The sequence below is a fragment of the Lagenorhynchus albirostris genome, chromosome 19, assembly GCF_949774975.1.
Source record: "Lagenorhynchus albirostris chromosome 19, mLagAlb1.1, whole genome shotgun sequence".
NCBI classification, from domain to species: Eukaryota; Metazoa; Chordata; class Mammalia; order Artiodactyla; family Delphinidae; genus Lagenorhynchus; species Lagenorhynchus albirostris.
Window position 1 is genome coordinate 9,765,978 of NC_083113.1, and position 15,411 is coordinate 9,781,388.

General features: G+C 45.7%; 1 protein-coding gene across 1 annotated transcript; it reads right to left on the minus strand.

Annotated features, from left to right (window-relative positions):
• Window positions 1-1,874: 1,874 nt before the first annotated feature.
• On the minus strand, window positions 1,875-9,302 carry C5AR2 (complement C5a receptor 2). Its single transcript, XM_060130419.1, has 2 exons — window positions 9,121-9,302; window positions 1,875-4,453 (listed from the first exon to the last, which is right to left on the minus strand). Exons 1-2 carry the CDS (start codon window positions 9,121-9,123, stop codon window positions 3,425-3,427), a joined length of 1,032 nt encoding a protein of 343 aa, XP_059986402.1. The 5' UTR covers window positions 9,124-9,302; the 3' UTR covers window positions 1,875-3,424.
• Window positions 9,303-15,411: the final 6,109 nt, after the last annotated feature.

The window sequence follows — 15,411 nt, forward strand, 5'->3', positions numbered from 1 at the left end:
AACCAGTGAGCAGCTGCGAGCGCCCAAGACTCACTCTGCGCCTGCGTACAGCACGCTCAGGCCCCGCCTTACTTAGGGCGAAGCCTCGGGTGACGCTGCGCCCTCTAGGGGTTCGGTGGGGGCGTGACGGTGGAGACTTGCTCTACGTTGCGCTAGAAATTGCATCTGGGGATCGCCCGGACGCTGGGGTTTTAGCCGAACTAGGAAGCTGGCCGGAGCCCAGACACTATTAAAACAGTCCCGTTATTTATTTATTATGATTCATAATTATTAATACATAATTCTATCAATGTATAATTCACCCTATCAACTCACTAATGAATAATACAACTCAACTTCCCAGCTTTCTGTCTTAGACGTCCTATGTTTAGATAGTCGTTAAGTGTTTGTTGAATGAATAACTAAATGAACGAGAAAAGTCAGTCCTCTTTAGTCCTAGATGGGCCAGTCATTGCAGCCCTGAGCCTGTTTCCCTATTTATAACACGAGGATAATACCTACTTTTCAAGGTTGTTGGGAAAAATAAATGCAAAAGTATACATAAGGTACATAAACTTTTTTCACTACTGTACATATAGGCACTTCATAAATGTTAGATCTTTCACTTTTATTTTTATATCCTTCCTGTCATTCTCCTCGTACCTTTGGATAACTTTGCAGTTAAGGAGGTACAGCCTTCATTTCTGGAATCAGTTATAGGCACTGAGGATACAGAAATGAACAAAACAAAGGAGCTCATAGTTCGGTGGGGGAGACAGATACATAGATTAAAATAAATAGACTGTCAAGAAGAACTGCATCCTCTATGGAGAAAAACAAAGCAGGGAAGGGGCAAGGAGTGATGCTCTTTGGCCCAGTGACAGTCAGAGAAGACATCTCCCAGAAAGTAGCATTTGAGCAGAGAGCTGAAAATAGTGGGTCTGCAAGCCATGGGGATCCCTGGGCGGGGACGTTCTAGGTAGAGGAAGCCCCAGAGGCCAAGACTGAGATGACCACAAACTTGGAGGGTTCAAGGGCCAGCAAGCAGGTTTGTGTGACTGGATGAAGGATCGGGGAATAGTAGGGAGAGAGGAAGAGGATAGATCGTACACACCGAAGTGAGGACTTTGGCTTCCAATCTGAGTGAGATGGGCTCCATGGGCAGAGTTCCATATGACTTAGATTTTAACAGAATCCTCTGGCTCCCATGTGGGGAACAGACTATAGGGAATCAAGATGAGAAAAGGGGACCAGAGAGGAAGCAATAGGTGGCTGGACCAGGGCGTTAGCAGAGAAGATGGATATTTTAAGATAGAATCTGCAGGATTGGCTGCCAGATTGGCCATGGAATGTGAGAGAGAGACGGCAAGGATGACCCCAAAGTTCTTGGCCTGAGCTCCTGGAAATACAGAGTTGCCATCAACTGAGATGGGGAAGATGCAGGAGGATGGCCAAGAGAGAAAATCTAGAGTTCCATTGTGAGCATATTGAGTTATTTACTGTACATTGAGTTGGGATGTCAAGTGGGAAGTTGCATGTAACTATCAAACCCTTGGGAAACAGTTTGAAGGTAGGCCAATTCTTGTGTCATTATCAAAAGAAGAAGAGGAAGAAATTGACTAACATCTGCTTAAAATGTACAAAAGAGAACTACAATTTTTTTTTAAAAAAGGAAAATGGGAAGAAGTAAACAACAAATATGAAATCAGGAAGAAAATCACAAACTACCAACACTGAGATTGAGTAGCAAACTTGAAACTAGTTCTTGGAAAAACTATTAAGACCTGGTTCTTTGGAAACCTAAGGAACTCGATATATCCATGCTAACAATAAACAAAAACAAAGGAACAGACTTGAGAACAAAAGGGAGAAGTTACAACAAACAAAAAGCAGGATTTTTCTTTTTTTAAATATATTTATTTATTTATTTTTGGCCGTGTTGGGTCTTCGTGGCTGCACGCACGCTTTTCTCTAGTTGGGGCGAGTGGGGGCTACTCTTCACTGTGGTGCACAGGCTTCTCATTGCGGTGGCTTCTCTTGTTGCAGAGCATGGGCCCTAGGCACACGGGCTTCAGTAGCTGTGGCACACGACTCAGTAGTTGTGGCTTGTGGGCTCTAGAGCACAGGCTCAGTAGTTGTGGCACACAGGCTTAGTTGCTCCGCGGCATGTGGGATCTTCCCGGACCAGGGCTCAAACCCACGTCTCCTGCACTGGCAGGCAGATTCTTAACCACTGTGCCACCAGGGAAGCCCACAGGATTATTTTGAATGATTAAGGGAGTTCCATGGAAAATTCCACAGAAATACATCTGAAAGCTTTCATGAAATTGATTCTTCTTAACAAAAAATAAGGCTGATGCAATAAGAAAGGAAAAAAATTTCAAAAAACAGAAAAGACTCTTTGTAAATGTATCAAAGAAGAACTCTCCTAAATGGCACCTGGCCTTAATGGATTAACAGCAGGATTTCTCCCAACTTTTCATGAAGTTATATAAATTGTCACAGGACATAATTCATTCTACAAGGCAGTCTTGGTCTTAATAATTCACGCGTGAGAGTTCTGAATAAAATATCAAAAAATAAAATATGTCTTGTTGAGGACTTACTAAGTGTCTCTGTATCAGATAAAGAAAAAAAAAGATAGCAAGAAAGAGATCCCCCCCACAAAAAAATATTAAAAAATTAAAATGGGCAGAAAAAGAAAGAAAGAGATCCCCACCAGTGGAGAGCTCACAATCTAGTTGGAAAAAAACAAGGTGTAGACAAATACAGTTTGTCTCTTTTTAAGGCTTGGGATGGGTGGAGGAGAGACAGAAATTAAATTGGCCCAGATGTTGTCCTTAGGAAATTTACAGTTTAGCTGGGAATTTTTGTTCCAGAAACTTGGAGAACAGAACACTACTTCCTCCCTGGGAGGGGAATGAATCAGGGAGAGCTTCCTAGAGGAAGTATTATTTGAACAAGGCAATGAAGGAAAAGTTTGGTGATCGAGAGCATGGGCACTGGAGTCAAGTAAACATGGGGTCAAATCTCAACTCTATAACTTCCTTGCTGTGTGATCTTGGGCAAATGACCTCTTCTCCCTGGGTCTCAGCTTATGAAAAGAAGCATCTCCCCCTGCCTGCCTGGGTGTTGTAAGAATTACCTTAAAGTAGAAACTATGTGTAAAGTGCTATCCTGGAGTAGTGACTCTACATGAAGGTGTTACTGCTATGTGATTTAAAAGGTCTGAGCAGGTGAGATGCTAGAGCAGCCCTGTCCCATAGAATTTCCTGCAATGATGGAAATGTCCTATATCTGCACTGCACTTGGCAGGGGGCATAATAAATATTTGTTGAATGAATCAAGGGATAAATGACAATATCATTAAGCCCCTGGATCCAGCTATGCCTGAAGCCAGTCTTGTAAAGTGGAATAGGAGGATACAAACCAATTTCCCTCTAGCTTACACTTCTACCTCTGAGACCAGGTCTTGGCCAGTGGATTTCTTGCTGACCACACTTTCATCATGGCTCTGTGACTCCTTCAGGGCCCAGCGACATGAAGCTGGCAGAGACTTTCGGAGTTGAGACCGCCCGAAATACAGGAAAAGCATGGGATTGAGACAGCTGTGAGCAAGGGCCAGGCCCACGACCAAGGGTTCAGCCCGCAGGGCCCGGGCCAAGAGCACAGAGTGTGGGGCAGCCAAGGCGAGTACCAGCCCCAGTGTGTGGTAGGGGGACCAGCAGACAAAAAACCCTACCACAACGGCCATGCCCAGTGGCCAGCGGCGTCGGGTAGTACAGCACAGGAGGGCACCATGGCAGCCGGCCACGACCACCAGCGGCCCCAGGAAGCCGAAAATAAACCGGGTGGCGGTCACTGAGTTCTCGGCCACGGTCGAGCCACCGTAGTCCACTACGCACTCCAGCCGGTGTGGGAAATACTCCTGACGCAGCCGGCGGTAGATGGCTGAGGGCACAGTGAGCAGCAAGGCCAGTGTCCAGGATGCCCCACAGGCTACCTGCACCCTGCACGCCCTCCCAGCTGCACCCCACCAGCTGGGCCCGAAGGCCAGCAGGCAAAGGTCAGCGCTTAGAGTGGCCAGGAGGAGGACGCTGGCGTACATGGACAGCAGGATGACAGTGGGCAGGACCCGGCAGCCCACGGCCCCATACAGCCAACGGCCCCCGTGGGCGACGGACACCGCTAGGATGGGGAGAGACAAGCAGCAGAGTAGGTCCGCCATGGCCAGGTGGAGGAACCAGGTGGCACCGACCCTCCGGCGGGCCTCTTTCCACGTCACCCAGGCCACCATGGCATTGCCTGGCAACCCCACCAGGAAGACGGCGGCATACAGCAGGAGTGGGGCCACGTGGAGGGGTTCAATGGAGACGCAGGTGTCATCAACACAGTCCACAGGGAGATCTGGAATCTCGCCGTAATCCCCATACTCGTAGCCGAGAGAAGAGTTCTCCATCCAAACCCCAGACACCTGGACAGGCGAGAAATGGCATGAAACCTCAGAGATAAGAACTCTCAGGCCCTTGGAATCCTAGATGCTAGGATCCTAGCATCTCGATCCTGGATCCTAGATCCTTGGAATTCCAAGATGCTCATGGGCTGGGACTTGGGCTGGGGTCCCAGCCCATGAGCATCTTGGAAACCAGAATAGAACAACGTTAGAACTCCAGCACATTAGAATCTTGGAATTCTAAAATATTCCAGTGTTAGAACCCCAACTTCTTAGCATCAGCTTATTAGCATCTTGGAATTCTAGAATATCAGCTTACTAGCATCTTGGAATTCTAAAATATGACAACGTTCCGTATCTACTGACCAGTGCAGTAACTGTCAGCCACATGTGGCTACCGAGTATTGAAGTGGCAGCCAGTGTGACTGAGAAACTGAATTTTCAATCTTATTTAATTGTAATCGATTTAAATAGCTACACGTGGCTAGTGGCTACCTTATTGGACAGTGAAGTTCTAGAGCATCAAAATGTTAGAACACTAGCCCGTTAGTAACCTGGAATTCTAGAATCTAAACTATTGGAATCTGAATATCCATCAGGCTGGGAAAAGGTTAATATGTCTTCACAGCAAAAGTGTTTGTCTTGGTTCTTCTTCACCTGGATTTTCGAATCTTGGTGCAACAAAAATGTACCTCTGAAGCAATGTTGTCATCTTTTTTTTTTTAATGTAAACTAGATCATTTTAAAACATGCAGATGGCAAAGCGTGCACATCTGCAGGTACACCCACTGAGTTGCACCCCAACACATCTGTGTCACTGGCACCCAGAGGGGGGAACAGAACATTTCTAGAATCCTGCTAGAGCAATTTTTAAAAGTAATGACTGTGTCAGGAAAACAAGAGGAATAAAATTTTGAAATTTCTATAATTCATTTATTCATTCATCCAGCCATCCTTCCAGCACAGTTGCTGGTCCAGGCACTAGAAGCACAGCGGGGGGCCAAGACAGACAAAAACCTCTCTCCCTTTGGAGCTGACATCTTGGTGGGAGGAGTCAGACAGTCCAGGAATAAATAAGCAAAATACACAGTATTTTAGAAGGTGATCAGTGCTACGGCAAAAAGAAAAAAAAAAGTCACACAGGGAATTTTTAATTTCCTATGTTGGAATTTTAAATGAGGGGTCAGGGAGGGCCTCTCTGAGAAGGTGATATTTGAGCAAAGCCATAAAAGAGGTGAGGGAGGGAGCTGTGTGGGGATCTGGGGGAAGAGAGTTCCAGGCAGAGGGAACAGCCAGTGCAAAAGCCCTGAGGTGGGCACATGATGGTCATGCTCGAGGAAGAGCAAGGGCACCAGTGTGGAGTAGATGGGAGGTAAAAACAGAGATATCAGCGGCCACATAGGTATTGTAAGTTCTGTATCTTTTATTCTGCGTGAGATGGGAGCCATGGGAGGGTGCTGGGCAGAGAAGTGACATTGTCTACCATAGGAATGATAATCATAACTATTACTACTGTTATTATTATTATTATTATTATTACTATAAGCCACCATCTATTGAGACTTTGTGTTATGTGCCAGGCCTTGCTCCAAGCCCCTTTAAATGTTATATCGTTTAGTCCTTATTACAAACCTCTAATTTTCCTACCATTGCTATACCCATTCTGCAGATGAGAAAACAGAGGCACAGAGAAATTAAGGAACTTACCGAGGATGACTCAGCTAAGCAAGTAACAGACCTGAGTTTCAAGCTGTGTTAGTCCCACTCTGGAGCTCTGGGCCCTAGAACATCACCATCCAAAAATCTGAGGTTTGGGAGAGTCGGAAGGCAGGACAGCCAGTGACCCTAAGCAGAACTGGGCTCTGTGACTCTGGGTGAGCAGTTTCGGTTGGCTTTCTCTCTCGAGGTTTCCTCATCTGAGAAGTGAGTTACGGAGGTGAGCCTACCTCACCGGTTTGGGGAGGCCTTGAAGAGTTAATATGTATAAAGCACAGAGTAAGGACTTGGTAGATGGTAGACCGGTCCATGTGATGTCCCCATAATGTCATAGTAACCTGACCCTGCAGCTCTCTGCTGATTCTTTGGGGCTGACTGGCGCTGCCCAGAGTGCCAGCTGGAGTTGATACAACAGGAAGGGCAGAGAGGAAGTTGGGGCACTCCTCCCTGCCAAGCAGATGCTAAGGGGCCAAGTCAGTGTGTGTGTGTGTGTGTGTGTGTGTGTGTGTGTGTGTGTGTTTGGAATTTGGCACTCCGCTTTCATATTATTTTCATCACTAAAGTAAAACGTGTGCAGGTTTTAAAAATTCAAACCCTCATCCGCTGTGTGGCCTTGGGCAAGCCACTGAACCTCTCTGTGCCTCAGCTTCCTCATTTGCAAAATGAGAATAATATACTTCCCTTGGAGGGTGTTACGAGAATTCAAGTTAATAGGCGTGAAGAGCTGAGCACGGCGCCCAGTCCATTGTGAGCATTAGACATGTGTTAACCACCGGTACAGAGACACACACACCCTCTCCCTCCACCCTGAGACCCCGCCTTTTCCAGCTCTATCCGGTTCAAATCTGAGTTTTTTGTGTGTAAGCACCTCAGTCGGGGAAAGTTCAACACCCCCTGTGCCGTCTCTGAATCTTTTCAATTTAATGTCCTAGATCTGTTTCCCCATCCGGACACCCCGACTCCTTTCTTCACAATAACTTCAAAATCAATCCACGGGCTGGGCGTTTTGTGCTTATTAACTAGCCTCAGACTAAAGGACATTTAAGTATCATCATGGGTAGCATTATTATCTTCTTATTTTATACACCAAATAAATTATATTTCTATATGTACGCCTATAGATAAAACACTTACCATGATTATTATTTTATAAGCATTCAAATAATAGATGACATTTATCAAGCTTCTATCATGTACCAGGCATTCCCCTTAGAACAACCCTATAAGGTAAGTACAATTATTATGTTCATTTTCCAGAGCGTCACCTGTTCCCTGCTTCGGGCTCTGCTGTGTCCCCGGCACCTGGAGTAGCATGTGGCGCACAGCAGGTGCTTAGTTGATATTTATTTGTTGAGTAAAAGAATGAAGAGGGAGAATCTGAAAAGAATATATATATATATGTATGTATAACTGACTCACTTTGCTGTACACTTGAAACTAAAACGACATTGTAAGTTAACTACACTTCAACAGAAAAAAGAAGGAAAGGGAGGGAGGGAGGGAGGGAGGAAGGAAGGAAGAAAGGAAGAAAAAACGAGTTAGCTTTGCCTTTAATGGAAGAAGCTAAAAAATACCATCATTTTATTTTTATTTTTAACGCAGTATGTAATGATGTATGTATTAACATGAAAATACATTCACGAAATACTATTTTGTGAGAAAAGTACGTAACTAAACTTCTAATATTTTTAAACAATGCATTCATTTTACAGCCAGAAAATTAACAATAAAGATATTGTCATTAGGGGCTTCCCTGGTGGCGCAGTGGTTGAGAGTTCGCCTGCCGATGCAGGTGACACGGGTTCATGCCCCGGTCCGGGAAGATCCCACATGCCACGGAGCGGCTGGGCCCGTGAGCCATGGCCGCTGAGCCTGCGCGTCCGGAGCCTGTGCTCCGCAACGGGAGAGGCCACAACAGTGAGAGGCCCGCGTACCGCAAAAAAAAAAAAAAAAAAAAAAAAAGAATGAAGAGGGAGACTGAGGCACAGAGAAGCAAAGGGGTCACTTAGATTTCTTTCAGTTCCTTGCGATCACAAGGGTCCTTGTGCATGCTCTTAGCACACGTGTGTTTGTGTATCAGCCAGTCTGGCTGGAACTTCTGCCCTGGAAAACCGTGGGGAGCATCTACTAAAGCCAAATATATGAAAACTTTCCCCTTCCCAGAGAAGCATGCATATGCTCACCAAAAAACATGCACCAGAATGTTCCCAGTGGCCCAAGATGGGACACCATCCAAATATTCACTCACAGGAGAATGAATAAACATATCGCGGAATATTCTATAACAGCGAGAATGAACAAACCACATGCGAGAATGCGGATGGACTTCACAAATATGATGTTGAGGACAGAAAGGCAAACGTACAGGAGAATTTACTGAATGATCCCTTTCTCCTCAAGTTCAAAAATGGGCAAAAGAATTCGATGGGGATGGGGAGTGAGGGCAGGCGGAGGGAACTCTGGGGCTGGGCTCGGGCTATTTTTAACCGGGATGCTGGTTCCCTGGGTGTCCTCAGCTTGTGGAGATACGCAGAACTGCTCAAGTCTCATGTGCATACTTTTCTGTGTGTGTGTTCTATGTGAAAATGAAGTTAAAGGATCTTTCTTAAGAAGGGGAATCGCTGAGTCAAAGGGCATGTTTGGTGGATTCCCCAGAAGCTGCAGGTTTGGGAAGGGCTGTTTTCCTACACACCTGAGTGTGGCCATGGACGGGACCATTTGACAAAGGCTTTTCCTGTTGTACTGCCCAATTCCAAGAGTCTGGGATTCTGGTGTGGATTCCAGTGTGATGGCAATAAGATTCCACTCCTGAAATTCTAGTTCTGATTCCCAGATTCTAAAATAATGAGTCTAAAAGGCCAGGATTAAAAATGAATAAATGAAAAAAATTTTTAAATAAAAATAAAAGGCCAGGATTGGGAAATGACCCCCGCATACGCCATCATTCCCTCCCTCCTTCCCTCCATCCTTACCATCTCTTGAGGAATGGTCCCCAGTTTGGCCAAACACCACTTGGGAGCACGATCCAGGCCCACAGCAGGACCTGGGAAGTCTGCAGTCTCTCCCCCGAGTCTGGCAGTAAGTGGATTCCTGCAAGCTGGTCCCGTTTGCCAGGGCTCCTAGGGGACTCCACTGGGCACCGTCACCTCACAGGTCCCAGCCAATGCTCTTAAGCAACAAAAAACAGGAATGGCCTTTTTCTACTCCCAGGGTGTGTTTGTCCTGGATTCTTCCCATGACTCACACATCCCAAAATTACTGGGCAGCAGGCAAGACTGGAGCGGGCTCGGGTGGGTGGAGGGTTGACCCAGTGTCAACAACAACAATCTCAATGTCACCAGCTTCCAGATCTACAAGCCAGATCTACAATGTGGTGTGACCTTCAAGGCCTGGGGGTCTTGGCCTAGACTCACTGTCCCTCCCAGCCAAAAATAAAAATAAATAAAATAAAATAAATTTTAAAAAAAGAAGGAAAATCACCTTTAAACATAATAATAATAAAGTAAAACACACACAACAGTGCCTGGCACACAGGAGATGCTGTGTACATGTTTGTTAAATTAGCAGTAATAAAAAGCATATGCTATCAATTTTTTTAAACTTACATTTTAGGAAGACAGATTTAGCAAGAGGAAGTGGCCCTATTTATTCCAACTTTGGAACCCTTTATTCAGCGGTTTTTGGTGTTTGCGCCACTGTGTGTGTATGCTTTAGAGGTTGAGGGGGCACATTTATACATTTCTTTTATTTTTTTAATTTTATTTATTTATTTTTGCCTTCATTGGGTCTTTGTCGCTGTGCGTGGGCTTTTCTCTAGTTGCGGCGAGCGGGAGCTACTCTTCATTGTGGTGCGTGGGCTTCTCATTGTGGTGGCTTCTCTTGCTGCAGAGCACGGGCTCTAGGCACGCGGGCTTCACTAGTTGTGGCACGCGGGCTTCAGTAGTTGTGGCTCACGGGCTCTAGAGCGCAGGCTCAGTAGTTGTGGCACACAGGCTTAGCTGCTCCGCAGCATGTGGTATGTTCCTGGACCAGGGCTCGAACCCACATCCCCTGCATTGGCAGGAGGATTCTTAAACACTGGGCCACCAGGGAAGCCCTATTTATCATTTCTTTTGTTGTTGTTTGGAGAATAAACTCATGTTGGTAAAGGAAGTTATTTTTGTGCCAAGAGACTAGAACTCGCAGCGTGGGCTGGGGTGTCTCTGCGTGACCCAGTCTTGGCTGAAACTGGCCCCAGACCACCCCCTTCCACCATGTTCTCGGGGGGGGGGGCCTCCTCATCCCCACATCCCACCAGCCCCAGGCCCCTGTGGGAACCCACCCTGGTCAGAAAGAGAAACTAACATGGGAGAAGCATTGGGTGGGGAGGCATTGGCGGGGGTGGGGGGTGTTGAGTGAAGCACTGTCTTTTATCAGCTCAAACTTTCTCTGATCTTTTTGATCTGGACCATTTTTAAAGTCTTTATAGAATTTGTTTCAATATTGCTTCTGTTTTATGTTTTGGTTTTTTGGCTGCAAGCCATGTGGGATCTTAGCTCCCCATCCAGGGATCGAACCTGCACCCCCTGCATTGGAAGGCGAAGTCTTAACCACTGGACTGCCAGGGAAGTCCCAGACCTTCTCTGATCTTGAGTTTACAGGGATGTGTTTCTCAGATCACTTGATCTTAAACTCCTCGGTCACTGAGTCTCGGGCATATGTTTCTCAGATTCTGGGAAGCTAAGGCTTTCTGGTGTCTCTGGAGCTGGGGGATCTTACCTGGGGATCTGAGGGATGCTGTGAACGGGGACAGGGACACAGCTGTTATAACAAGTGAGGGGCTTTTTGGGGAGTGGGATTCGTTTTACAGATACCCTGAGAGATACTGAGTACCAGCCCCTCAACAATGGAGAAACTTACAGTGAGGACATCCTTAGAAGGTTATTAAATTGACCCGTATGAAATTGCCAGTTTTGTGAGTCAAAATAGGTTGAAGTCTGGCAAATCGAGGCAACAGAAAACAGATTAATGGTGGCCAGGGCCTGAGGGGAAGGGAGGATGTGAATGGAAAGTAACTGCTTAATGGGAATGGGGTCTTTATTTTGGGGTGATGAAAATATTCTGGAACTAGTTACATAGTGGTGACAGTTGCTCAACACTGTGGATATACTAAATGCTACTAATGGTGAGTTTTATGTTATGTGTATCTTACAAGTTTTTTTAAGTAATAAATAAACTGTTATACCCCCTCACCCTAAAACAGGATGAAGCCTGGTAATTTCATGGAGTGCAGCCTAATGGAATTCTAGAAGCCCAGAGAGTGAGTGGCCAAGATGGGGAAACCAGTCTCTTTTGAACAATACATACTATTACGTGATATCTGATGCATAAAAAAGAGTGCCTGTAACTTGTGTAAAGTACAAAGTACAACAAATTAGCATCTGTAAAATCACCATCCATCTTAGAATCTTTGAATATCTAGATCAAGAGTAAACTTTTTCGGTGAGAGAACTGAGAGTAAATGTTTTAGTTTTTACTGGTCAAGAGGTCATTCATCTCTCTGCTAGAATGAAAGCGGCCACAGATTGAATGGCATGGCTGTGTTCCAATAAAACTTTATTCACAAAAACAAGCAGTGGGCTGGATTTGGCCCGCAGGCTGGAGTTTGCTAACGCCTGATCTAGTTCAAAGACTCTGAAGGCTGAATTGTTGGCATCACAGACTTTCAGAAAGTTGGAATCATAGGTGATTTGACCCAAGGGATCCTACAACATTAGCCACAGACTATTTGAATCACAGGATTCTAGAATGTCACACCAGAATCTTCGAGTGTTAGAAGTATAATAAGGGCTTCCCTGGTGGCACAGTGGTTGAGAGTACGCCTGCTGATGCAGGGGACACGGGTTCGTGCCCCGGTCCGGGAAGATCCCACATGCCGCGGAGCGGCTGGGCCCGTGAGCCATGGCCGCTGAGCCTGCGCGTCCGGAGCCTGTGCTCCGCAACGGGAGAGGCCACAACAGTGAGAGGCCCGCATACCGCAAAAAAAAAAAAAAAAAAAAAAAAAGAAGAAGAAGTATAATAAAACTCCAGCTGTTAGATGTTACAATTTTGTAGATGATCTGAACGTTAATCAAGATATTCTAGCCCTGAGCTGTCCAATATGGTAGCCACTGGCCACATGAGGCTACTGAGCATTTAGAATGAGCTGGATTGCTCATGCAGCTCAATATTAAAAAAACAAACAACCCAATCAAAAAATGGGCAGAAGACGTAAATAGACATTTCTCCAAAGAAGACATACAGATGGCCAAGAAGCACATGAAAAGCTGCTCAACATCACTAATTATTAGAGAAATGCAAATCACAACTACAATGAGGTATCACCTCACACCAGCTAGAATGGGCATCATCAGAAAATCTACAAGCAACAAATGCTGGAGAGGGTGTGGAGAAAAGGGAACCCTCTTGCACTGTTGGTGGGAATGTAAATTGATACTGTCACTATGGAGAACAGTATGGAGGTTCCTTAAAAAACTAAAAATAGAACTACCATATGACCCAGCAATCCCACTACTGGGCACGTACCCAGAGAAAACCATAATTCGAAAAGACACGTGCACCCCAACGTTCATTGCAGCACTATTTACAATAGCCAGGTCATGGAAGCAACCTAAATGCCCGTCGACAGACAAATGGATAAAGAAGATGTGGCACATATATACAATGGAATATTACTCAGCCATAAAAAGGAAAGAAATTGGGTCATTTGTAGATACGTGGATGGATCTAGAGACTATCATACAGAGTGAAGTAAGCCAGAAATAGAAAAACAAATATTGTATATTAACGCGTATGTGTGGAACCTAGAAAAATGGTAGAGATGAACTGGTTTGCAGGGCAGAAATTGAGACACAGACGTAGAGAACAAACGTATGGACACCAAGCGGGGAAAGTGGCAGGGGTGGGGGTGGGATGAATTGGGAGATTGGGATTGACATGTATACACTAATATGTATAAAATGGATAACTAATAAGAACCTGATGTATAAAAAAATTAATTAAATTAAATTAAAAAAAAAAAAAGATAAGCAGACACAGGAAGAAAAATGTTAAGTTGAAACCAGAGATGAAAATAAACAAGACAACCAAAAAACTGTGTGAAAACAGAAATAGTGCAAAGAGGTAAAGAAAAAAGATTTATTATAATTAATAAATTATAATTAGAGAGTTAAAAGAATATATTGCATAAGAACCAGAAGAAAAAAATGAGCTGGATCTGAGATGAAAGATGCTGTGATACACACCAGATTTTGAAGACTTGGCATGAAAAAAAAAAGAATGCAAAATCTCTCAATAACTTTTTATACCAATCACATATTGAAATGACAGTGCTTGAAATATATTTGGTTCAATAAAATATAGCACCAAAATTCATTTTACCTGATTCTTTTTATTTCTCTTTGCTTGTCTCTTGCTTGTCTGCTGAAAAATGTAAAATCATGCATGTGGTTTGCATTATATTCCTATCAGACAACAAGAATTTGGAGTAATACCATCCTGGAGGTTGGAGATGGGGTGCTTGGGAAGGTCACATGGCACAGATGCAGGGCGGGAGTCTCTGACCCACCAGGCCTTGGGGGGCCAGATCTGAGCAACAGGTGGGGCCGTGACAGGGGACTTGAGAGGGGTGGTGTGGAGGTAGGAACACCGCCAACTCAGCCAAACCCATCATTCCCGTCCTTTCCCCACCACTTCCTCTTTAGAACTTGTTGACCTAGCAGATTTCCCAGGCTCCAGATTTCCCAATCGCCTGGCCCTTCAACCCACTTCCCTCCTGGGCAGCACTGATCAACACCAGGCTGAGGATGCCTTGAAGAAGACACCTGGATCCCACATGTTGGCTTCCAAGTGGTCTTCTAGAAGACCACTGTGGGACCCAGCTTCTGGGAAGCATCTTCTTTCCAAATCAGCATGAAGGAAAGACCTTACTGCCTGCAGCCCACTGCCCAAACCAGGAAAGCCAGAGGATGGCCAGAAACAGAGATGGAGCATAGGCGTGGGAAGTCAGGGAGGACTTCCTGGAGGAGGCTGCACCCTGAAGGAAGGTAGAATAGCGATAGAGGTGGTCTTTTAAAAACAGACCAAGCAGCTGGGAGACCAGGCAGGAGAAGGAGCAGGGATCCAAGTGGGAGGGAATGGAGGGCTTGGACCATGAAAGGCATGGGGTGGGAAGAGGGTAGCGTCCAGCATGGGTCCCAAGTGCAGGCTTGGGTGACTATATGGACGGTAGGACACCCCCTGGGTTGGGGAATGCAAAGGGAGGGGGAGGTTTGGGAGAAGATGCCGAGATCATTTTGGGCAAAGTAGGTACGGAGTCCACACCCTGAAGAGAGAGAGAGAACTGTGAAAGTATTGGGTGAAGTCACAAAAGTAGGAAGCCTGTTCAAGAGAACTCTAGAAAGCCAACATTTCAGGGCAGAGGAAGAAAGTCTGCAGAGGAGGCAGGGAAGGAGCACACTGAGAGAGAGGATAATCAGCCGGCCTGGAACCAGCCAGGGAGGAGGCCCAAGCAGCTGGGAGGAGGGTGGAAGGAAGGGTGTGGGCTGACCAGGTAGAAGGGACCGCCAGCATCTTTACAGAGGGTATCAGACCTGAAGGCAGCTGGGGCTCAGGTCTTCCCCCAACGATCTTGCTGCTAGAGGGTCTGCACAGGTACCAACATTTACTATCAAAAACCACACACAACCTCTTCTGGAAGTCCTGCAGAGCACCTGTCACTCTAGGTGCTCAGACAGCATCTTTAAATAAAAGTTGTCCCCAAGGCAGACATGAGAACACTGTAGTAGCAGGATTCAGTTATGTTTCCCATCGGAATTAGGCAAAATCCCAGCCCAGCGCCCCATGCTGGAGGCTGTTCCCTGGACCCAGCCAGCTCTTGAAAAAAGGAGGGAGTCGATATCTATGTGGTCGTCGGATTCAGGGACCACCAGCTCTGTGTGGCTCCCTGGGCACTTGTAATATGCCAGTCTGAATGGAGATATGCTGTGACTGTAACACACCCAGGATTTTGAAGACAGTACCAAAAAAAAAAAATGTAAAATGTAGCAGCCACTATGGCGAACAATATGGAGGTTCCTTTAGAAAACTCAAAATAGGGTTACCATATGACCCGGCAATCCCACTCCTGGGCATATATCCACAGAGAACTCTAATTAGAAAAGACACATGCACCCCAATGTTCATAACAGCACTATTTACAATAGCCAAGACATGGAAGCCACCTA